Source organism: Notechis scutatus, chromosome Z, assembly GCF_049901735.1.
Source record: "Notechis scutatus isolate UNSWTSFEM ecotype Mainland chromosome Z, rNotScu1.2, whole genome shotgun sequence".
Lineage (NCBI taxonomy): Eukaryota > Metazoa > Chordata > Lepidosauria > Squamata > Elapidae > Notechis > Notechis scutatus.
In genome coordinates, this window is record NC_142025.1 from 110,161,495 (window position 1) to 110,186,352 (window position 24,858).

Here is a 24,858-nt window from a genome sequence, read left to right on the forward strand (position 1 = left end):
CGGTTGCAGACTCCCGGGGTCATGTGATCATCTTATGCGACCAAGTCAATGGGGAAGCCAGATTCGCTTAATAACCAAGTTACAAACTTGCGATTCACTTAATGTGGCAAGGCAAGTTGTAAAATGGGATAAAACTCACTTCAGAGATTTCTCATTTTGGCAACATAAATTTGGGGCTCGATTGTGGTAAAACAAGGATTATCCGAGTACCCTCTCCTCGACTCCGGTCAGGTGCCCATTCTCCGGAAAGCCAAGTTGTACGCTCACTCAGCCAAAACTCATGCACATTCCCACGAGATGCTAAAAATGAATGGAATATAGCTGGAAGAGTCTTTGGGAGCTCTTGTAGTCCAGCTCCCGTGCCTCAAGCAGACAGAACCTATACCACTTCAGATAGGTGACTTGTCTCAAATCCAGAGAGAGGGAGAGTTGGGGAGCGGGAGGGGAGGGGAGAAAGAGGGAGGGGAGAGGTGGGGAGGAAGGAAAAGGTGGGGAGGGAAGGAAGGGGAGAGAGAGGTAGGGAGGGGGAGGGGAGAGGTGAGGAGGGAGGAAGAGGTGGGGAGAGAGTTGGGGAGGAAGGGAAAGGAGAGAGGTAGGGAGGGGGAGGGGAGAGATGGGGAGGGAGGAAGAGAGGTGGGGAGGGAAGGGAAAGAGAAAGGGAGGGAGGGAGAGGTGAGGAGGGAGGAAGAGAGGTGGAGGGACAGAGAGGGAGGGAGGGAGGGGGAAGGGAGACAACGCGAGAGAGGCCGAGGCTGAACCGTGCGACCCGCTTCAAAGCCCTCAGAGCCTTTGAACCACCTCGGATTAACGCGATTCATGCTAACCCGGCGGTCTTTCCTTTGAAGCCGATTCAAGCCGCCCTGCCGAGCCAGCCGGTGCGCACCGGTCTCCCCAACTCCGCACCCCATCCCACCTCCCCAAAGCCTCCCGGGCTCCCATCCAGATCGGGGATCGGAAACGTAAAGCCTTTCTTCCCTCCCTCCGCCTCCTACACTCGCCCCGACCCCGACCCCGCCTTATCTCCCCCTTCATAAAACAAAAACAAAAAAAAACATCCTCACGCACCTCCACCCCCACAACCACCCCCTTCCGTCCTACCGGTAAGTTAGCAACCCCGCAGGCCGCGAAACCCGGGCGCTGCGTAAAATCAACCCCACGGCGCGCGTGGGGCGTGACACGGGGAGGAGCCGTTGGCCAGCCCCCCACCGCCGGTTGAGGGCGTGGCCTCGGCGGGGACCTGCCGGGGAAGAAGCGGGCTGCAGGTCCGCACGCAAGAGAAGCGGCTGCCGGTCTCCGTGCGCGCGTGGGCGGGGGTAAGCCCCGCATGATGCTTTCCCGCCGCAGTTTCCTCGCCTTTGCGCCCTGGCCGCGTGAAGAAGAATCCCGGATCGTCTGGATCCACCCGGTTTCCTCGATTGCCTGCCCGGCTCCGAAATATCTCCCCGGCTACTCGGCCGGCTTCCCTTCGAAGATCCGCGATACCGGATCCCCCAGCCTGCGTTGCCCGGTGCCATCGTGGGCACGGGAAGCGCTTCCCTAACCTTCCTTGTGGGTTAACCCAACCCCTGGTCACCCAACTTGCTGCGGAGGTCTTCTCGTCCGACCAACCCTGGTTTCTTCTGGCCGCTTTTGCTACCTGGGTTGTTTGAATCCTGGTTTCTCTGTTTCTCCTGTTCCTCCCCTTTGCCTCCTCAAGGGCTGGGGAAAAGAGAGCCAGCCGGGACCCTGATGGTAACACTGCTTTTCTTCTGGATGATGACGCAGGGATCTTCTCTGTTATAGTTGCCCTTTCTTCTCCCTTCCTCCTCCTCCTCCTCCTCTTGACCTTCCATCTTCCTTCCCCTTGACCTTCCATCCTTCACAGAAGTGCTTCTTCTGACCTTCGGAGGACCTGGGGTGGGTCCTCCTTCCATGCCTCCTTAAATCCTTCAACTGACCCTTCACCTTCTTGGCTTCTCCTTTCCAAAATCTTTTCCAGCTCCCTTGACAACACCCACCCACCCACACCCATAATGGACTTTTTCCTCAGTGGGGTGGCTGCCTGTGGGGCCTGCCTCTTTACCAATCCCCTGGAAGTGGTGAAGACCCGGATGCAGCTCCAAGGAGAGCTCCGCTCTCCTGGCACGTACACCCGCCATTACCGCAATGTCTTCCATGCCTTGTACACCATCGGACGGGTGGACGGGCTGGCTGCTCTCCAGCGAGGACTTTCGCCTGCCTTGTTCTATCAGTTTGGCTTTAACGGCATCCGCTTAGGCGCCTATGGGATAGCGGAATCCAAGGGCTACATCTACAAGCGGGATGGACGGATCAGCCCATTGCGGGCCACCCTGGCAGGAGCTTTGGCTGGCGCCGCAAGTGCCATTGTGAGCAGCCCCCTGTACCTGGTGGGTCTTAAGCCCAGAAGCGTTAGAATAACAGAGAAATTGACCCCCCCAACGCATTTCTGTCTGGAATTCAGAGTTGCTGGGTCGATTTCTTCCTTTTAGAATCAGGGATAAAGAGATAAGCAACTATTATTATTGTTGTTATTATTATTATAGAACTAAAACCAATGTAATGAATATTGTAAACGTCTTGAATATTATTTCCTAAAACTATTTGTACCTAGACAACACACTGTTTAATTAAAAATGGAATCTTTATATGTTATATGTTAAATTTTATATATATTTTATATATATATATAGAAAAAGAAAAATGCAGCAGTCACCAAAAATATTTCCTGATAGCAATAAGCACTTAGACTTATATACCGGTTTACAGTGCTTTAACAGCACTCTCTTAAGTGGTTTACAGAGTCAGCCTAATGCCCCCAACAATTTTGGGTCCTCACTTTACCAACCTCGGAAGGATGGAAGGCTGAGTCAACCTGGAGCTGCTCAGAATCGAACCACTGGAGTGAGCAGTGAGCAGGGCTGCATTCTAGCCGCTATGTAAACGGGCTGCCCGGTTGCTTCTTTTTTCACCTGTCCCTGTACTTTTACAAGAGCCAGATTTGCTACTGTACTGGTTTTCACCAACTGTGAGAACGTTCTTCTCCTCTGGTTTAAAGCAACTTTGAATACTTTCACTGCTCTGATTAATAGAACAAAAACTGCTTCAAAGAAGTGGGTAACACATTGATGGGAGAAACAGAAATCAATGTTATTTTTGAATTCATCATCCTGACATGTTGTTTCTTAACAAAGTAACCTTTCTCTAATCCTCTCTCCAGGTGAAGACTCATCTCCAAGCTCAGTCAGCTTCTGAGATTGCTGTAGGACACCAGTATCAGCACCAGGTAAGCTGCTCTTGCCTTATAGTGAGAAAGTTGTAATTTGCTGACCTTTTGCTCCTCAGAATCTCACCGTAAATTACTGGTCACCAAGTTTGCAGGATTTTCAAAAAGGGTCTGTCTTAGCCTTTTTCAGGGGACCTCGGGAATGATTAAAAAAAACATTATATACAAAAAAGATAAATTAAGATTCTGGTCCTCATTATTCTAAAGCAAGTCTAACGAAGAGAAGGACTAGTAGGGGTGATTTGATGGCAGTCTTCCCATATTGTCATAGAGAAGAGGGGGTTGACTTATTTTCCAAAGCGCCCGAGAACAGGACAAGAAGAAATAGGTGGAAGATGATTAAAGAGAGCTCCAATCTGGAACTAAGGAGACATTTCCTGAAGGTGAGAACAGTTAATCAGTGGAACGGCTTACCTTTGGAAGTTGTGAGTGCTCCATCACTGGGGGTTTTCAAGAAGAGACTGACAAACATTTGGCCAGATTGGTATAGGGTCTCCTGCTCTAGCAGGGGGTTGGGCTAAAAGACCTCTAAAATCCCTTTCAACCCTATTATTCTGTGCTCTAACTAAAGGGCCTTTCAAAATTGGAACTATAGAAAAGTATCTCACCATGAAATAGTCCTTCCTGCATCACTGATCCAGAACTGAACACAGTTCTGCATTGTATTCCCAGTATTGCCCAAAGATGCTAGAGGCTGAACTTGTGGTTTGTCCTGCCACTAAATTGTAGTCTTTCCCAATTTTGATTGTTGGGAGAGGAGCTTGTTTTGGCACACCAGCTCCTTTAATAACAGCCTCCCAGCAATGGAAATTGCTGGCAACCATTATTATTTCAATAGCTATCATGTTGCTTGGAACTCAGTTCTTCATGCATGGTTGCCAGAAAGTATTCTTAGCAATTCATTCATGGTATGACCTCAAGATCTATTAGGATAGCTAGATTTTAGAAAATACAAGGCAATGATGTCATTCATTTCACCTGCCTCCATAAATCTTCATTGTTTGCATTATTTGCATTGTTTAACTTATTGCACCTGTGTATGGTTTGCCAATTGCACAATGGCGGATAGGACAGTACTCCAGAACAGGGGTCCCCAACCACCGGTCCACGGACCGGTACCGTCCGCGGAACAAGTCCTACCGGGTCGCTGGTTGCTGGCACGCTATTTTTGATGAAAAGTGCTTCCGGTGAGCTTTTCCGGGTAGAAAGCTCACCGGAAGCACTTTTTCATCAAAGATGGCGCCGTTGGTGAGCTTTTCCGGCAGAAAGCCATTTCTACCCGGAAAGCTCACTGAAGCGCTGAGCGCCTTTTGATGAAAGTGCTTCCGTGAGGTCACCGGAAGCACTTTTTCATCAAAAAGATGGTGGCGCCCAGCTGATGCCGGCACCGGGCCGCGGCGCCAGCTGATGCCGGTACCGGGCCGCGCATAAAAAAGGTTGGGGATCACTGCTCCAGAAGGTTAACATTGCCCAGAGGATCATTGGTTGCCCTCTCTCCTCTTTGTAAGAGCTTTATAGTTCCCACTGCCTTAAGGAAGTTCAAAACATTCTTAAAGATCCATCTCATCCTGGGCACCTTTTTTTTTAAACTATTATCATCTGGCAGGCGGTTTAGGACAATAAAAATAAGGACAAATAGGCTCAAAAACAGCTTCTATCCCAGGGCAGTAACTATACTGAATTCTACTGTATAGTGCAATATTCATGCAATATCAGGAGTTTTCAGTACAATTGTATAGAACGTGAGGGATGTGTGTATTTGTTTTAGTTATTGTTTTATGTATAATGAAGATGGCGTTTAATTTCATTGTATGGGGTGCAATGACAATAAACTGAACAAAACAAAACAAAACAAAACTAAACCAAACCAAACCCAACCCAACCCAACTCCAAATTGTACACCTAAAGAAAAACAACAATCTATGGCTTTTAAAGACTAATCGTTTTATTATCCAGGTACTGCTTGACTTACAACCCACAACTGAGCCCAAATATATCTCTTGGTAAACAAGATAGTTATTAAGTGAGTTTTGCCCCCCTTTTATGACCTTTCTTGCCAGAGCTGTTAAACAAATCACTGCAGTTATTAAGTTAGTACACAGTTGTGAAGTGAATTTGCCTTCCCCCTTGGCTTTTGCTTGGTCTCAAAAACACTGCCACTGTCACAAATATGAACTGTTTGCCAAGCATCTGAATTTTGATCACGTGATTGGAGGGATGCAGTGTGTCAGCCTTGGAAGTCATATTTTACTTGTAAAATTTGTTGTAAGTGTGTTAAACAGTCATACGTGACTTTTTTCAGGGTTGTTGTAACTTTGAAGGCTCCCTAAATAAATGGCTGTAAGTGGAGGCCTATTTGTAGAGAAAGAAAATAAAGTAGCCTCATCTTATGACCACAGCTGAACCCAACATTTATGTTGTTAAGTGAGAATTCGTTATGTGTGTTTTGCCCCATTTTACAACATTTCTTGCCACTGTTAAGCGAATCACTGCAGTTGATAAGTTGGTGACATGGTTGTTAAGTGAATCTGACTTTGCTTGTCAAAAGGTAGCAACCCCGGACGCTGCAATGGTCATAAGTATAAAACCAGTTGCCCAGCATCTGAATTTTGATCACGTGATCTTGGGTATGCTACAAGATTGTAACTGTGAAAAACGGTCATGTTACTTTCTTTGGTGCTGTTGTAACTTTGAACAGTCACTATGTGGACTGTTGTAAGTTGAAGACTATCTGTAAGTAGATATCCTGGCTAATTGTTAACTTCTGTTAGGGTCTTTGAAAGAGCAATAAAGGCATCATTTATATAAACTATACCTTCCCTTTAAAAAAATATCTAAATTTGGTCTAGTGATTAAGTGGTTCATTTTGGTCTATGGCTGGGTGTAGAACTATGGCCTCTTTATCACTTGCGGACTTCAACTCCCAGAATTCCTGAGAAAACTATGGCCATGCTAACTCAGGAATTCCGGGAGTTAAAGTCCACAAGTCATAAAGGGGCCATAGTTCCCCACTTCTGGGTTAGGGTATTAGGCTAAAAAGTGGGAGATAGTGAGTTCTAATTCTGCCTCAGCTATAAAAGCCACCTTTTCAAATTTAGGCCAACCAGCCCGACCCACCTCACAGGGTTGTTTTTGCACAGAAAATAGGAGGAAGAAGATGTGTTGGTTATGTTCACCACCATGAACATATTTGTAAAAAAAATAGTCGGGAGACAAATAAACAAAATAAATAATAAATAAAACCGTGCCAGCCGAATTAAAATATTGGGTGAACTTAATTAAGCAATATCAGTTGCTTAAATCTCATTTCAGGAAGTAGTAAACAATCATCCTAGGAAATACTCTTCTCCAATCTATAGCGAATATTCTTGCATTGCCCTGTTTGGAAGTAGAGTGAGGAAACAAGATGGCCATTTAAAAGATCTCCACCACAAAGCACACTGCGTCAGCCTAACTTAGGATCATTTCCGAGGCAAACCAGGTTAAGTCTGGAGATTCTGCAGCATTTCTGTCCAATCCCTGATTATTCCTGTCCTGGAATTTGGAAAGATGCCAGTCTGCCTAAAGAATACGGAGGTAGATTGACTAAATAGCTTCCTGGATCTTTAAAAATGTGCAGCTCCTAATCTCTTGCTAATACTCTTGCTCTGAAAACTCAACGTTGGAAATCTTGGAAATCTCGGGTTGTCGGGTTGGTGTAAGAAATACAGCAGATTTACCTGGGAAAAGATTTGGTTATAATGTTCTATCCTGGGACGGAAGGATTGAGAAAAGTTAGGCCTCCTGCCCCGAGTCCTTATTTTGCACCTTTGCAAATTCGGATAGTCTTCAATTACGACCGCAAGTAATTTCTATTGCTAAGCGAGACATTTGTTAAGTGAATTTTGCCCCATTTTACGACATTTTTGCCACATTTGTTAAGTGAACCTCTTCAGTCTTTAATTTAGTAACACGTTTGCTAAGTGAATCTGGCTTCCCCATTGAGCCTCGGGGTGCAGTGGTTAGGGTGAAGTACTGCAGGCTACTTCTACTGACTGACAGTTTGGCAGTTCAAATCTCACCAGGCTTAAGGTTGACTCAGACATCCATCCTTCCGAGATGGATAAAATGAGGACCCAAATTGTTGGGGGCAATATGCTGACTCTGTAAACTGCTTAGAGAGGGCTATAAAGCACTGTGAAACGGTATATAAGTCTAAGCACTATTGCTAACTCTGCCCACTGCCAGAAGTTCAATCCTGACTGACTCAAGGTTGACTCAGCTTTCCATCCTTCTGAGGTGGGTAAAATAAGGACCCAAATTGTTGGGAGCAAATATCTTGACTATAAATTGCTTAGAGAAGGCTGTAAAGCATTGTGAAGCGGTATATAAAATCTAAGTGCTATTGCTATTAACTTTGCAAAAAGTGATCACATGACCCCAGGACACTGCAACTGTCATAAATACATGCCAATTGCCAGGCGTCTGAATTTTGATCAGGTGACCATGGGGATGTGGTAAGTGTGAAAAAATGGTCATAAGTCACTTTTAAAAGTGCTGTTGTAACTTCGAATGGTCATTAAATGGTTGTAAATTGAGGACTACTCTGTAATCTGAGTCTCTATTTTGCACCAAAGATGATCCTGGAAACTCAGGAATAGAGAATAAAGAAACCAACATTGTTCTTGATAGCATTTTTTTTTTTTTGCATTTTTCTTGAACTAGATAGAAGATTTGATGTAGGGTTTAACTTTAGCCAGTCAAAAATAGCAATGAAACTGTCTTGTTTGTAGAAATAGGACTGGGATGAGAACCATGCATGTTTGCATAATGAATGTATTTTAAATTTTAGAAGCTGTTTGCGTTATTTTAATTCTTTATTCATTTATTTCTTTATTCTCCGAAGCACCTGAGGGCAAGACAAGAAGTAAAGGGTGGAAGATCATTAAAGAGAGATTTGATCTAGAACTAAGGAGAAATTTCCTGATGAGAACTGTTAATCAGTGGAATGGCTTGCCTCTGGAAATTGTGGGTGCTCCATTGCTGTAGGTTTTTAAGAAGTTTGGATAGCCATTTGTCTGAAATGGGATAGGGTCTCCTAGTTGAGCAGTGGGTTGGATTAGAAGACCTCCAAGGTCCTTTACAACCCCATTATTCTGTGTTTAATGTTCTCTGACCTGGAGGAAAAGTGGTTTCTTCCTTGACATCTTCAGGGTGGTCTTTTAGTGCAGAAAAGTTCAAATCTCTACCATCTGGCAGGCGGAAGGATAAATAGGCTGAAAAACAGCTTCTATCCCAGGGCAGTAGCTTTTTCAATTCTACTGTATAGTGCAGTGTTGGTGCAGAGTCAGGGGTTTTCGGTTCATTGTGTGGAGTGTGAAGGATGTGTGTTTGTGTTTATTTTCATGGTTATGGTCATGATGTGCACTGAAGATGGTGTTTGATTTCATTGTACCTTATGCCACCAGACTTGAAATTCTAGAACTAGAAAACCTTGAATTACGCCGTCTTCGGTCTGATTTAAGCATGGTATATAAAATCATACATTGCAATGACTTACCTGTCAATGAATACTTCAGCTTCAACCATAACAACACAAGAGCACACAATAGATACAAACTCAAAGTTAACCGCACCAAACTTGATTGCAGGAAATACGACTTCAGCAATAGAGTGGTCAATGTCTGGAATATTCTACCCGACTCTGTAGTTTCTTCCCCAAACCCCAAAAACTTTAAACTTAGACTGTCTACTATTGACCTCACCCCTTTCCTAAGAGGTCTGTAGGGGACGTGCATAAGCGCACCAACGTGCCTACCGTCCCTGTCCTATTGTTTCTCTTATTCTTCTTTTATTTTTCTTATATGTACCCATTTCATGTATTCACAACTATGTATACACTTATTATCTTGTAAACAATTGGCAAATCAAATAAATAAATAAATAAATTGTACGAGGTGCAATGAAACGAAATTAAACTAACTAAATCCTGCTCGCTCCTTACTTGAAGCGGTCCAAATAGTTCAACTGACGACTTCCAACTAGTTGCGTAGCAATGATGACTGTAGACTTGGATGCTCCTAAACTTCATTGGCTCTTTTCTGTTGTCTGTCTAGGGAATGTTCCACGCGCTAAGTGGGATCCACAAAGAACATGGTGTGTTAGGACTGTGGCGTGGAGCCATTTCGTCCGTGCCCCGAGTCATGGTGGGTTCATCCACGCAGCTGTCTACCTTCTCCTTTTCCAAACAGTTTTTCAACAACCTCGAGGTATGATGGTTTCCTTTGCTTGTTTGAAAAACTACAGGCATTACAATAGAAAACTTGCATTTGGTATGGTTGGTGTATTGTCTGATGATCCTACCTGATAGGATGTGATGATATCTAACAAAATGAAATTTAAGGTAGATAAAAGTATAGCCTTACACTTAGGCAAGAAAAAACAAAAGTACTCACATAGACTGGGTGAAACCAGGCTTAATAGCAGTAACTGTGAGAGGGATGTTAGAGTCTTAGTGGGCAAGCAATTAAATATGAGCCAGCAGTATGCGGCGGCAGCCAAAAAAGCCAATGCAATCCTAAGTTGCAGAGAGATACAATAATCAAGATCAAGTGAGGTACTAATACCACTCTATAAAGCCACACTTGGAATCCTGCATCTAGTTTTGGTCGCCACAATGTAAACAAGATGTTGAGACTAGAAAAAGTGCAGAAAAGAGCAACCAGGATGATTAGGGGACTGGAGACTAAAACATACAATGAACGGTTGCAGGAACTGGGCATGGCCAGTCTAGTAAAGAGAAGGACCAGGGGAGACATGATAGCAGTCTTCCAATATTTGAGGGGCTGCCACAGAGAGAAGGGGGGGGTCAAGCTATTTTCAAAGTACCTGAACTGAAGGCCAGACAAGGAATAATGGATGGAAACTGGTCAAGAAAAGATTCAACCTGGAAACGAGGAGAAATTTTCTGACAGTAAAAATAATCAACCAATGGAAGAGTTTCCCTTCAGAAGTTGTGGGAGTTCTATCATTGGAAGCTTTCAAGAAGAGACTGAACTGCCATCTGTCATAAATGGTGTAGGGTCTACTTGGGTGGGGGAGTTGGACTAGATGACCTACAAGGTCCCTTCCAATTCTGTTAAACTGCAAATCTTAGACATACACCTCTGATCCAAGAGAGAAGTAAAATTGGGATATGCATTTGATTTTGATCTAGTCATTAAGGCACCAAGCTGGAAACCGTGAGTTCCAGTTCTGATTTAGGAATAAAATCCGGCTGGGTGACCTTGGGCCAATGGCCAGGAGACTGTGGGTTCTAGTTCCACTTTAGGGACAAAAGCCAGCTATGTGACTTTGAGTCAGTCATTCTCTCTCTTAGCTCAGCTCACCTCACACAGAATTGTTGTATGGAGGAAAATAGGAGGAGGAAGCAGTATTAGGTATGTTCATTGCCTTGAGTTTATTTCTTTATAAAAAATTATAAAGGCAGGACAAAACTAAACTAAACTAAATAAAAATTTTGAGCAATACCCAAATATACTCTGTTTATTTGCCAAATTCAAGGACACTTCCTCCTTATTCTTTCCAACTCTTGAGTATTAAATGTGTTTCTAATCCAATGGCTATTAATACAGCATCAGAGCTTAAGAAGATGGATTGGTAGCTATTTTTTTTTCTGCATGCATGCATCCATGGCATCAACTTACTCTTTATTCCAAGGGGAGCTGCAAATTTAAATTTAGGTTGGTTGTGGCAGAAGAGGTAAAATATAAATGGGGCTTTATGTGAGTCCAAACTGCCAATTTTCAGGCAGAATCCAGCGGAGAATAAAGAATAGTACAAAACAGAAGATAGGATAGAATAGAATAGAATAGAAAATATGAAATGTAGTAGAGTGCAATGGAATGGAATAGGGTAGAAAAGAAAAGAAAATATGAAATAGAATGCAATGGAGTACAATCGGATGGGATGGGATAGGATAGAATAGAATAGAATAGAATAGGAAAGGGAATAGAATAGAATAGAGTAGAATAGGAATAGAAATAGAGTAGAGTGAAATAGAATAGAATAGAATAGAATAGAATAGAATAGAATAGAATAGAAATAGGTTTGAGAATCTCAGTCCTAAGGCATAATAACATTCTGTACTTCTAGGGTATGAAACTAGTCATGGTAGGTTTATGGAAGAGTTATGGTTTATTTGGTACAGCATGAGTAAAGCCAAGTGGGAACAGAATGCTGGAATGTTTTTGCCTCACTTAATGGAGATTCTGCATGGGCTCTTTAAGTTCACAAAAAAGGGTAGTGAAATCATAGAAGCTGCTTCCAGCAAAGATAGTGCACTTAGTCATCAGTAACTGATTTAAACACCTCTGGGATAAACACGTTTCTATCATCCAGCAAAAAATACAAAGATAATAATCATAAAATGAACAAAATAAAAAGCAATAATGAAAAACAAGAAATGAATGAATTAAAACTAAAACAAACAAAAATCTCAGGGCAGACTTGATGGTCCATGGTGTCCTTTTGTCCCACTGGGTTTTTTTTTAATGCTCCTATTTCTCCAGGGATTAAGTGCCCCCAATTATTTTCACATCCAAAACTGGAGAATTATGTTTCCATCAAAAAAAATAAAAAATGAAGCTGCATTTCTTGTACACTTCGACCCTCTGATTGGATCTGAGTTGCTGATCTCCAGCCAAGCTGGCTGTAACTTTGGTGGCTTCTAGCCTTTTGTTCTTTCCTCTTCCTCCAGATCTTCCCCAAAGACAGCTGGCTGATTGCCTTGTGTGCCGGGATGACGAGCAGCTTCGTGGTGGCCATCGCCATGACACCTTTTGATGTGGCCAGCACCCGCCTTTACAACCAACCGATTGGACCCGATGGCCAGGTAGGAAATAGGAAGAAGGGAGAGAATGCAGAGGAAGCCGCAACCCTTGCAGTTAGCTGGACGAAAGGAAAAAATGGGAACACAGAACAGTCCTTGACTTATAGCCATCCAGGTCTCAATGGTTATTTCAAAGGTGCTTTTTCAAGAGGCAACTGAACTTCCTTTGTTTTTCCTTGAAGACATTTTGCTTCTCATCTACTTGTGTTTCCCCGAAAATAAGACCCTGTCTTATATTTTTGTGCCACCAAAAAAAGGCACCAGGTCTTATTTTTGAGGTGGGGGGGATGTCGTTCAATGACCCACCTCACTTGAGCGTCGCCCCTGGCCTCTTTTTTGCTGTCAGAGGCCTTCAGGAACTTTTCTGCAACCAGCAAGGCTTTCCTTTTAAAAAAAAATTTTTTATTGGTTTTTAAAAACAAACATAAACAAACAAAACATAAAAACATCAAGCTGTCTTCCATAGGTGTACATACAGTGTGCCGGTTGGTTTACAAATTGTTTTGTGCTTCCATTTCGTAGTCTTCAGTTACATTACATATAATCTCATATTGTCAATCAAAAACTAAATACCTTAGTATCATTATTAATCAATCATTTGACTATACTTTTATTCGTTCATGTTTTACAAGATAACCATAATTTACTTAATTTATTGTATAACAGTTCATATTATCATCCCAAATCTATCCTAAAATCATTTTGTAGTTATAATAAGAAAGAAGTACATCTTTATATATTTATTATTTTCTAGAAATCTACATATTTCATTACTGTACTTTGTTATCTAACCATTGATAGAAAAGATCCCAAATTTTATAAAAGTGTTTATCCTCTTGTTCTCTAATTTCAAATGTCAATCTACTCATTTCAGCACATTCCAATATTTTCTTAATGATTTCCTCCTGTGATGGTATCTTCTCATTTTTCCAGTTTTTAGCAAATACAATCCTAGCCGCTGTTATTTCAGGTATTTCAAGTCTTTACTATATATTTCAGGTAAAATTCCCAACAAAAATATCTCTGGTTTCAAGTCTATATGTTTTTCATCATTTTCTCCAACCACATGTAGATTTTAGTCCAGTATTTTTGGCATCCGCACAAGTCCACCACATATGGTAAAATGAGCCAGGTGTCTGATGACATTTCCAACATTTTTCGGATTTATTCTTGAACATTCTTGCTATTCTTGTCGGGGAAATGCCACCTGTAAAATATCTTATACAAATTTTCTTTATATGCTGTTGACATTGTCATTTTATAATTTTGAGATCACAATTTTTGCCATTTCTCTAAATCAATCCCATATCCAAAATTCTTCCCCCCAAGCAATCATTGTTTCTTTAACTTGTTCTTCTTCTAGTTTAATTTCTAATAAATATCCATACAATTTTTTAATCACCTTTTCATCAGTACCTGTCAAAATCTTATCTAAGTCAGTCAATTTATCATAGAAACCTTCTGTTTTAGAATCTTTATCATACCTTGAATGTATTTGCGCATATGAAACCAATTCATCTTCATACCTTGTTCCTCTAGTTTTTGCATAGATTTAAGTTCACCCTTTTCATTCAGTATTTCACCATATCTAACCGTTTGTTCCTTTTTGTATATTATAGGATATGAAAATGCTTCAATAGTCGATAACCAGACTGGAATTTTCAAATAACATTGTCTTTTAACCTTCTCCCAGTTTAACCACAGAGACTCCCGTATATAATGTCTTCTAAAATATCCCTGTGTTTTAGTTCCTTTTTACCATAAAAAAGCATGCCACCCCAACAACAGATCATGTCCTTCTAATGTCAACAATCTAGCATTTCTTAGTGTTATCCATTCCTTAACCCACATGTAGTTCAAAATGAAAATAGTAAAAAAAGAAGGCCAGTAATAATAATAAAAAAAGGAAAAAGAGAAAAAAAGAGAGGACAAAATTTCTTCAAGTTCTTGTATATCTTAATCCAATCAAAAATAAGACAAAGAAAGAGAGCTTAAAAGAAAAAAGAAAAAAAGTGAAAAAGAAAAAGGAAAAATTCTTCAGGTTCTTCAACACCTTAATCCAATTGAAAGTTCTCGAATAAAAAAAAATGTGTAAAAATAAACCAAAGAAGTAGATGAAAAAACAAAAATACCAGGAAAGGAAAAAAAAGGGCTTTTAAGGCTTTCCCTTTAAAATAAAAAGCAAACGTAGAGGTTGGACTTCCCCAAAAAAAGAGAGAGAAGAACAAAGGCAAGCTCCAACAAAGCCAGAAACCCAAACAGTTATTACAAAGAAGGGGATAAAAAAAATGCAATAAAGCTGGTGAGGAGGGATAGCACAACTTAGGAAAAATAAAAAGGGCACACTGCACTTTATTTAATTATCCAAGGATCTTATTATAGCTCTCTTCTCCAAAAACTTATCACCTTTCCCCCCCCCTACATTTCAACACCAGACTCCAGCTGTTGATAGAAATCCAGAAGAGCACCTGCAATAATACTCTCTCATGCTCTTCCCTCTATCTTATCAAATAGCAATGTCCTTGAAAAAGAGTCTCAGTTCTTTCTTTCTCAGCTTTGTCTGGTCACAGGGAAAGAATATTTTCAAGCCTCTAGTTGGCAGTGTTACAAAGTTTCTTTGCTCTCACTTTCCCCCTCCTTTTCCGAGCAGAATATAATGAGGGTTGATAAAAAGAAAAAAAAGATATTTTTTAAAAATGAATTAACTAAAGGGAGCCTGTAGCCAAAAATATTACAAAGTCAAAAAGGAGAAGAAAAAAGATAAATAGATATGAACGAAAAAACCAGTCCAGTTTCAAAACACAAGATCATATATAAAAAATCCAGCAATTAGAAAAAACAAAACAAAACATTACTTTGACACTCCTGTTTAAAATCGTCGCTTAGTCACTTCTGTCAAAACTTTTACAAATTCTTTCTTTCCCTTAGGGTGTCCTTTCAGATCTTAGAGTAAAAAAAAAGTTCTCACCAAACTGGCACACTTTCTCTTTCTGCTCTCTTCCATTTCGGAGCTGTCCCAACTTCAGCAGCTTTAATGGCTGCCTCTTTGCCACTGGCAAGAAGAGCTTCTCCTGGATCTACCAGGGACTTTGCGGTATCCCTGGGATCGGCAGGATGCGCTCTTCACTTTCACCATCTCTTCGGGACAGTTTAGGTCCAATTGGATTGTCCAGGAGCAAAGATATCGGCAGCGATCTCAGACCTCCAAGATCGCATGCCATATCGTCGTGACTCCAGCTCCGCCCTCCCCAGCAAGGCTTTCCTAAAGGTCTCTGCAGCCGATAAAAGAGCTCCGGATCAGGAAAGCCTTGCCAGCTGCAGAAGAAATGGGCCGGCAAGGCAGCTGCTGGGGTGTGCGAGGTGTGACTGCAACTGTCTGAAGGTAAGTGGTAGGGCAGTTTCACCTTAGCTTAATTTTTACCTGTACACCCTGGAGTGGGCAGGGTCTTAATCAGGGCTTATTTTGAGCATAGAGCTTATATTGGGCATACATGTAAAAATCAAGCTAGGTGTCAGCTTTGAAATTCAGCTGCCACATTTGTTTTTAGAGAGTTAGAGGAGTTGAAAAGTTCAAGGTTATTCTGTGTGTTGTATTAAGAATTTCCAGTTGCAGTTAATTGGTTCTCATGATTTATGAAGTGTAGAAGTGGGAGGAGAGGAGGGAGGAGAGAAGGTGGGTTCTGTGTAACGCGCCAAAAAACTTTTATTTGGGAAATTGCTTTTGACTTGCCAGATCTGTTCCTAATAAATCAACCGGAGAGATAACTCGGAGTGATTGATATCATGGATACTTTCTGGATGCTTGACATTTATTTCCCAAGACTAACTTTTATTTTTTGAATGGGCTTGGGTGATGCCCCGGAGTTCTTTTCCCAGAAATGGAGAAAGAGCAGCAATCAGCCGAAGTTGGAGGTGTTTAGGGGGGAGCGTGTGGGGGCCCTCCCTCCGGAGCATTAATTGAACCTGCCAGCCCTTGTTTGGAGGAGATGATGGATGCTTTCAGGATGGTAGGAGAAAGAGATTTCGGAGCTATACCGAAGCGTTTCAACTCAAGAAGTTGTTATAACCCAGAGGTAACCCAGCTGTCTGAAGAGAAATCTTTCTCTAGCCCCAGGCATATGGCTATTCTGTCAGATTGGAGGGAAGAGAGACAATTGGGATTTCTCTCAAGAAGACAACCCCCAGATTATTCCTGGAAGTCCATCAAGGGCAGATCTACATCAGCAGTTCCAGAATTTAAAGAGGACATATTTGGTCTCACAGTCTGTTTGGACAGGTGGAAGCTTGAGACCACCCATATTCACTTACCCAAATACTGTGAGGAATGAGGAGCCTATACAGATGCCAGTTGGAGGAAGCCAGAAAGAAGCATCAACTAACAGAGGTATGTTGCAGCCTCTGAGGCAATCCCCTCATTTTCCAGAAGGAATTTTGCCCCTTGCAGAGAGTATCACTCCAGGGTGGGGATTTTATCCAGGCCAGGGGTGGATTCAATGCCAATGGCAGCCAGCACCAACCCTGGTCTGAAGGGGGGTTGCTCAGACAGCAGACAGTGGCCACACTCCCTCCAGTCGACCAGGGAACCAGGCCACCCCCATCTTCCTCCTGGCAACCACAATTGCAGCTCCAACCAGAAAAGAGGCCAGAGGGACCCCTATTCCAGAGAGGCACCACCCAGCCAGGATTCAGGGGGCCTACCCAGCCTATGTACGCCACCCAGCCTGTTCCTTCCATTCCAGTATAACCTGCAGGAGCCTGGCATGTGCCACCTCTGCAACCATGACCCAGGCCGGACCGAATACCCTTTGAGGTCATATTTGATGGACACCACGAACATTTCAATTACTTCCTCACTCAAATCCGATCTCATATAGAACAATTTGGAGATCAATATGCCACAGAGCACGATTTGGTTACGGCCATAACAAATGGGATGAATGAAGGAGATGCTTCAGACTGAGTAGCCCAACTACACAATGAACAAACCCCCGAATTACATGATGTAAACGGATTTATTCAATTATTAAGACTCAGATTTGAAAATCTAGACAGGGTAGCAGAGAATGAAGAGAAGTTAATGGAAATGAGGCAAGGCAAGCAACCATTGTCAGAATTCATTTGGGACTTTAGAAGGGTCGCAAGCCACCTCATGGATTGGCCTGAAAGAATGACTTTACACTATTTTAAGAAAGCCATTGATCCAGAAGTAAAGAAGGCCTGTGAAATTAGGGGAATCCCAGAGACCTTACAATCGTGGTATACTGCCTCCCTCAGCTTAGATCATAGCATCAACCCACAAAGGAAACCTCTTCCAGCAGCCCTGACTAAGAACTGTGGCGAGGAGACTGCCAACCGGACCAGCCGAACCTGCTCGTACCCGACCCACCAGGGTGCTAAAATGTTACCGATGTGGCCAAGCCGATCATAGGGCAGCAGACTGTCTAGCCCCTGCATGTGCCACATGCTCCAGAGTCGAAGCCTAATACAGCTGTTAGAGGTCGGAAGAATCAAGGAAGACCTCCAGGCAGGGACAGGTTCGCCAAACACAGCTGGGAAAGCCCCCTCTGTGCAGATGGGAGCAATGGACCACCAGACCGACACCACATCCCCGAAAACTCGACCTGCGAAGATGACCCAATGGTGAGTGATCCCATCATACCTTTTACAGTCAGGGTCAAGTTAGTGGTACCAAACATGGGGGAGGCTGGGGAGTTAGAAGCTGTCATTGATACTGGGTGTTCCAGATGTCTTATCGGACTCCCCATCGTTGAACAATTGGGCATAAAGACTAAAACGCCAAATCAGATTTGAGCAAGTGGATGGAACCTTAATTGGGGGGCAGCCACTCAATTGACAGAATTAATCAAGATGGAATTAGGGCCCCATTGCGAACTCATACACTTCATAGTGGCCCCCAAGATGTCAGAATCAATAATACTGGGACTTGCTTGGTTAGACAAATGGGCCCCAATGATCAAATGGGAGGATAGATTCAGAAAAATCCACATTGGACCGGGCTCATTGCCCCCTCTTCCACCCACTACAAAGCCACCAGTCAGCTCAAACCCAGAGCCAGCATCCATGGCATCCCACCTTCTCCCAGATAACCACCAGGTACCCGACCAATACAAAGATTTGGCTAAAGTATTCAGTGAAGAAGAGTGTAATTATTTTACCTCCCCATCGAGCCACTGATTGCACCATAGAATTAGAGCCTGGGGCGAAATTACCAAAACCAAAGATGTATTTCATGAGGCCTGCTGAAATGGCTGAATTAAGGAAGTACATCGACAGCAATTTGGAACGAGGTTTTATTGAGCCTGCCAAATCAAGATTAGCTGCCCCCGTGTTGTTCAAGGAGAAGAAAGATGGCGGATTGAGATTGTGTGTTGACTTTAGAGGCGTGAATGTAGTATGCGTCAAAAACATATATCCTCTCCCTCTTATGAAGGACTTACTGAATCACCTGTCGAAGGGCAAAGTATTCACCAAGCTAGATCTCAGGGAAGCTTATTACCGGGTCCACATCAAAGAGGGAGATGAGTGGAAAACTGCTTTTAACTGCCCTCTGGGTAGCTTCCAATTCAAAGTCATGCCTTTCGTACTTCAGGGGGCTCCTGCAGTGTTTATGCAGCTCATCAGTGAGGTGCTACACCTGCACCTTTACCGGGGGGTCCTCATGTACCTGGTGATATCCTTATCTTCAGCGAAACCATGGAAGAACATGTTCAATTGGTCCGACAGGTTCTAGAAAAACTTCTAGCTGCCAAATTATATGTGAAACTTTCAAAATTCGAATTCCACAAAGAGTCACTAGACTACCTAGGCTACCAAATATCCAACCTGGGGATTGAAATGGACCCTGGAAAGGTGAAAGCGGTGCTGGACTGACTACCCCCCAGAACCCGAAAACAACTCCAAAGTTTCTTGGTGTTTGCCAACTTCTATAGACAATTCATTCCGTCCTTTGCTGAAGTTGCCCTCCCGTTGACAGAGCTATTAAAAACGGGCCCATCACCCATCAAACCAAAGCCGAGTCAACCCCTAGCTTGGACTGTGGACTGTCAGAAAGTTTTCGAGACATTAAAACGCCTCTTTGCAATGGAGCCCATCCTCAAGCACCCAGATGCGACCAAGCCTTTTATTGTCCAAACAGATGCAAGTGATGTAGTGGTGGCAGCCGTTTTTCTGCAAAAAGACTCTCAGGGCCGACTGATGCTGTGCGCTTATGTGTCCAAAAAGCTGACAGACGCAGAACGAAGGTGGGAGATCTGGGAGAAAGAAGCATTCGCCGTACGATGGGCTTTATTGGCTTGGAGGCATTTTCTAGAAGGGGTGCCAGAGGCCTTTGAGGTATGGACTGATCATAAGAACCTCAAGGCTCTAAAGACCCCTAGGAGATTATTGCCCAAACAAGTCCACTGGACCCAATATTTCAAGCAATTCAATTTCAACATTAAATATATCCCCGGAGGGAAAAACATACTGGCAGATGCTCTGTCCAGAAAACCTCAGTTTGACAGCCACTGAGAGGAAATAGTACAAGCCTTAATTTCAGACACTCAATTGGCCGGCCAAGTAACCACTCGAACCCAAGCTAACCTCAACCCCAAACACCTAGAAAATAAGCTGACTGCAGAATTGAAAATGACCCTATTGACCGATCCTTGGTTCCTGGACCATCAAACCGAGTTGACAATGAATGATGGACTAGCTTGGAAAGGGACTAAGCTTTATGTACCCACAACCCTAAGACTACTGGTACTAAAGCTTAGCCACGACTCTCGGCTGGGAGGCCACTTCGGATTCCTAAATACCCTACATTTACTAAGAAGACAGTTCTGGTGGCCAAAAATGAAACCTAATGTTGAGGACTATGTAAAAAGTTGTTCAATTTGTGCCACGATGAAACAGAGAACTGGAAAACACCTTGGCCTCCTGTAACAAGTTGCTGAACCAACCCAACCTTGGGAAGAAATCACAATGGATTTTATTGTTGAATTACCTAAGAGTGAAGGGAATACGGTCATTTGGACTATAATTGATTTATTCTTTAATCAGGCCCATTTTATAGCCTGCAAAGGGCTTCCATCTGCAAAAAAAACTTGCAAAGCTGTTTGTGAAACATATCTATAGAGTACATGGTGTACCTCGCAGAGTAATATCAGACAGAGGGGTAACAATTTACTGCAAAATTTTGGAGGGATTTCTGAAATCCATTGGCTCCTCTCAAGGGTTGTCCTCAGCTCTCCATCCTGCTTGTAATGGAGCAGCAGAGAGAACTAATGCCATGATTCAACAATACATTAGATGCTATGTAAAATATCAACAAGAAAATTGGGTTGAGTTATTACCTTTTGCAGAGGTTGCTTACAATAATGCAGTACATAGCAGCACGGGATTGACTCCATTCCAAATCAACACTGGAATGGATTTTGTCTCGATGCCAGAGTTACCTAGACAACCTCCCTCATCCATGTCCCTGACAGAATGGATGAACTCATTAAAGAAAGGGTGGGAAGATACAAAAAAAGCTTTGAATGAAGCTGCAAAAATTTATAAAAAACAGGTGGATAAACATAGATCCCTTCAACCGCCTTTTAAAGTAGAGGACAAAGTATATTTGTCGACCAAGTATCTTAGGTTGAAACTGCCCAGTAAGAAGCTGGGTCCAAAATTCTTGGGTCCGTTCCCAATTTCAAAGATAATCAATCCGGTCACTGTCCAATTACGTCTTCCTCGACTATTGGGGAAAATTCATCCAGTGTTCCATTGTAGTTTACTAAAACCAGCTACTACATCAATGATAAGACCACTACCACTTGCTCCCCCTAAACCATTGACGGTACATGGGGAAACACATTATGAGATTCAAAAAATTCTTGATTCTAGATTACACCATGGCCAATTGCAGTATTTGGTCTTATGGAAAGGATACCTCCTCTCAGATGCTAGTTGGGTAAAGAGTTGGAATGTTGATGCTGATCAATTGGTTAACCAATTCCATGAGGATTTTCCCCACAAACCGAAGGGTCCTCTTGGAGTGGGGAGAGGGGATTAAGGACAGTGTATTAACCCCTATATGTGTGGTGTTTTTTTCTTTTAGGAGGAGGAATTTTCAAGAGGGAACGCCTGTCAGCTTTGAAATTCAGCTGCCACATTTGTTTTTAGAGAGTTAGAGGAGTTGAAAAGTTCAAGGTTATTCTGTGTGTTGTATTAAGAATTTCCAGTTGCAGTTAACTGGTTCTCGTGATTTATGAAGTGTAGAAGTGGGAGGAGAGGAGGGAGGAGAGAAGGTGGGTTCTGTGTAACACACCCAAAAACTTTTATTTGGGAAATTGCTTTTGACTTGCCAGATCTGTTCCTAATAAATCAATTGGAGAGATAACATCTCGGAGTAATTGATATCATGGATACTTTCTGGATGCTTGACATTTGGACTTACTTTCAGGGGTAGGTCATATTTTTGCTGAAACACGGTAAGAAGCTTCTTCATTTCTGAAGTTTATAGAATAGAAGAAGCTTCTTGGATGAGAAGCGAAACGTCTTCAAAGAAAAACTAGAAAGTCCACTTGCCTCTTGAAAAAGCAACCTTTGAGACAACCATTCATTTAGTGATTGTTTGAAGTACAAAAGCACTGGAAAAAAGTGACTTATGGCCACTGTTTCATACTTACGACCACTGCTGCATCCCCAAAGTCATGTGATCAAAATTCAGACCCTTGGCAAATGGCTCATATTGGGGATGTTTGCAGTGTCCTAAGGTCACGCGATCCCCAGTCAATGGGGAAGCCAGATTCACTTAACCGTGTTGCTCATTTAACAACTGCGGTGATTCACTTAAGAACTGTGGGAAGATAGGTCATGAAAAATGGGGCAAAACTCGCTTAACAACAATCTCGCTTAGCAAGGGAAATTTTGGGCTCAAGCATGGTCATAAGCCGAGGACTGCCTATAAATTGCTTGGAATTGGGTTCATTAAATCGGTCACCCAACTTGTGACTTCCACTTGATTCATTCACCCCATTGGTTTCAGGGGTCCCTTAGACAAGTTGCTTAACTCCACAGCTTCGCTGTACATCAATGAAAATTCAATCATCCAGGCCAAAAATATCTTGAAAGGTCAAAATCATTGCAAAACTGGACCAAAGTTTGTTAATCTGAGTCTTTTTGTTACTTTTCCAAGTAACTTCATCAGTCAAAATAAATTTTAAAAAAGTAGTTAGGAAGAGAATTAGAGTTGTTGTAATGTACCAACTCTTGCCACACCAACTGCAGGGGTTCCTCCCTAAAATGTATTGCAATATGTCCATGAAAATTCAATAATCCAGGCCCAAAAGTATCTAAAAAAGGTTAAAATCATGGCAAAATTGGACCAAAGTTTGTTAATCTGAGACATTTCGTTGCTCATCTGAGTAACTTCATCAGTCAAAATAAATAAATAAAAATTAGTTAGGTGGACATTGTCATTGGAATGTACCAACTGCAGGGGTTTCTCCCCACTTTTTTTTTAAATTTTGACTGGTGGACTTTACTTGGATGAATAACCAAACATCTCAGATAAATAAACTTGTTTTGGTCCAGTTGATGTGATTTTAATCTTTTTTAAGACCCAGCTTCGCTGTTAACCCTTTCTTAATTCCACTTTTTAATTTTTTTTAAATCTTCCAAACTCTAAATGAACCGTTGTAACTCGAAGGTTATATTGAATTCATCTCCCCATACTTTTGCAAAAACCTGCTAGTGGTTTTGTTCATTTTTATAAATTTTTTAAAAAACAAGGAAACCAGTTTTCCAAAATCTAAGGTGGAGGGGCTGGGAGAATGGGACCTTGAAAGCGAGGGATAACCTAAAAAAAGTGGGGTGCTCTTAATTTGCCACTGAGCTTGATTTCTTCATAGTTTCCTTTTCTTATATGGCAGGGCATGATGTACAAAGGACTCTTGGACTGCCTGGCCCAAATCATCCGGACCGAGGGCTTTTGGGGGGCCTACAAAGGAGTGGGGGCTTCTTACTTCCGCATCGGGCCGCACACGATCCTCAGCCTTCTCTTCTGGGATCAAATCCGCCAAGTCAACTTCCGCTGACTGCAGGAGTGAAGCCGCTCATAAGGGGGATGACCCCCCCCCCAATTTGCACGTCGTGACATACCTCAGGGGGCGGTCCGGACCTCGCTGTCAGTCAAGCTAATCTCAAGAGATTCAACTTCTTACTGGGCAGAGAAAGATCATTGGTAGCCCATTCCTCACGCTTTGTTTTTTGGCCGTTCTCACCTCTGGGTCCCCTTTTCTATTTTGCTACAGGTGGGAGGAGAAAATAAACGTGCAAATCTTTCTCCTGCCTGGAATAATAATACCTCAATCCTAATTTCTGGACTGAGGAGCCAAACCATCACACAGAAGCTCTTCCTGAAGCTCTTCCTGTTGAAGCTTGTGCAGGAACCCACCAGGCCCATTCTATAGTGAAGCGCCATTTTTCCACTGCAGAAGATGGACCGCTGTCGGTTTTGTAAATGGCCTCCAGGTCCCACCTACCTAGAAGCCCTAAAAAGCTTTCTCACTTCATTGGCTCATTTTGGCCCAGTGTGCAAACATATAGGGCCTCTGTAAAGGTGGCGGGAGGCGGGCTGAGTTCAAGCTGTTTTCCATGGCAACCAAGTAGGCCTATAGGTAGGGCTCACCTGCTCCTCTGTTAATCCCTCCTCTAGGTGGCACTAGAGTGCTGTCCTGCTCTTTTGGATTTCTTGCTGTCTATCCACATGCTTAATTAAAGTTATCAGATCTGTTTGTAATGTTCAGTTGGGTAAAATGGTGCATTATGGGGCAACAGTTTTTCAATCAATATACATCAAATGGGCTAACATACAGAATGTATCCAAAACTTGGGCCCCATGTGACTGGGAATTGAAATTTGACACATTTGTGGCCATTTCAGTCGTGCCACCTCTATCGAGTCATTTGTCCTTTCCAACACTCCTGAAACCTTTGGCAAAGAAGAAGCCAGAAAGTTAAGTCACAAGTTTTTCAGGCAAGTCTCCCCCACTCACACAACACACATAGCCCTTCTGGGCTCCTACCCCTCATGTACCACTGCATACCTTTAGCTGCATCACAGTTCTGCGTGCTGTGTCAACCTCATGGCACTGTCCTGCACCCCTACTCAGCTTTCTCAACTCATACCAAATTCCTGTGTACTCCATCTGACCTTTTGCATACTTCTGTACTCTCCTGGACTTCCACAGCACCTCATACATTCTCTACACACATCCTTGACCTATTCTGACCCGTGTGGCACATGTCATGCCTCCTTCCCAATTCTTGTGATATCTTTCCCTTGTGCGGAGTCCATTTTTATTTCAACAGGAAAGCCACCAGGAAGTATAAACTTGATGCAGCAGGAAGGAAGGAAGGAGAGGAGAGGGAGGGAGGGAAGGAAGGAAGGATAGGTAAACTGCCAGGCAGGTCAGGGAAAATGTATTGACTTTAACTCCCATTTTAGCTGGGGAATTCTGGGAGCTGAAGCCTGCACATCATAAAGGGTTCTTGTTTAATCTTCAGGTTCTCCTTATCATGAAAACAGGAGGTTAATCTCCCATATGCGAGGGAGAAAAAAAAATCCAAAAACATAAATGGGGCTCAATTCAGTTTAGTACTTGTAAAAGTCCGTGCCTCAAGTCCCATTCAGCTCCACTCAGTGACCAATCACA

At 42.8% G+C, this 24,858-nt stretch overlaps 1 protein-coding gene across 1 annotated transcript; it reads left to right on the top strand.

The window, feature by feature from the left end:
• The first annotated feature begins 1,225 nt into the window (after window positions 1–1,225).
• On the top strand, window positions 1,226–24,733 carry SLC25A35 (solute carrier family 25 member 35). Its single transcript, XM_026683926.2, has 5 exons — window positions 1,226–2,387; window positions 3,218–3,283; window positions 9,379–9,531; window positions 12,021–12,155; window positions 23,075–24,733. The coding sequence occupies exons 1-5, from the start codon at window positions 2,013–2,015 to the stop codon at window positions 23,237–23,239; spliced, it is 894 nt and encodes a 297-aa protein (XP_026539711.1). The 5' UTR covers window positions 1,226–2,012; the 3' UTR covers window positions 23,240–24,733.
• Window positions 24,734–24,858: the final 125 nt, after the last annotated feature.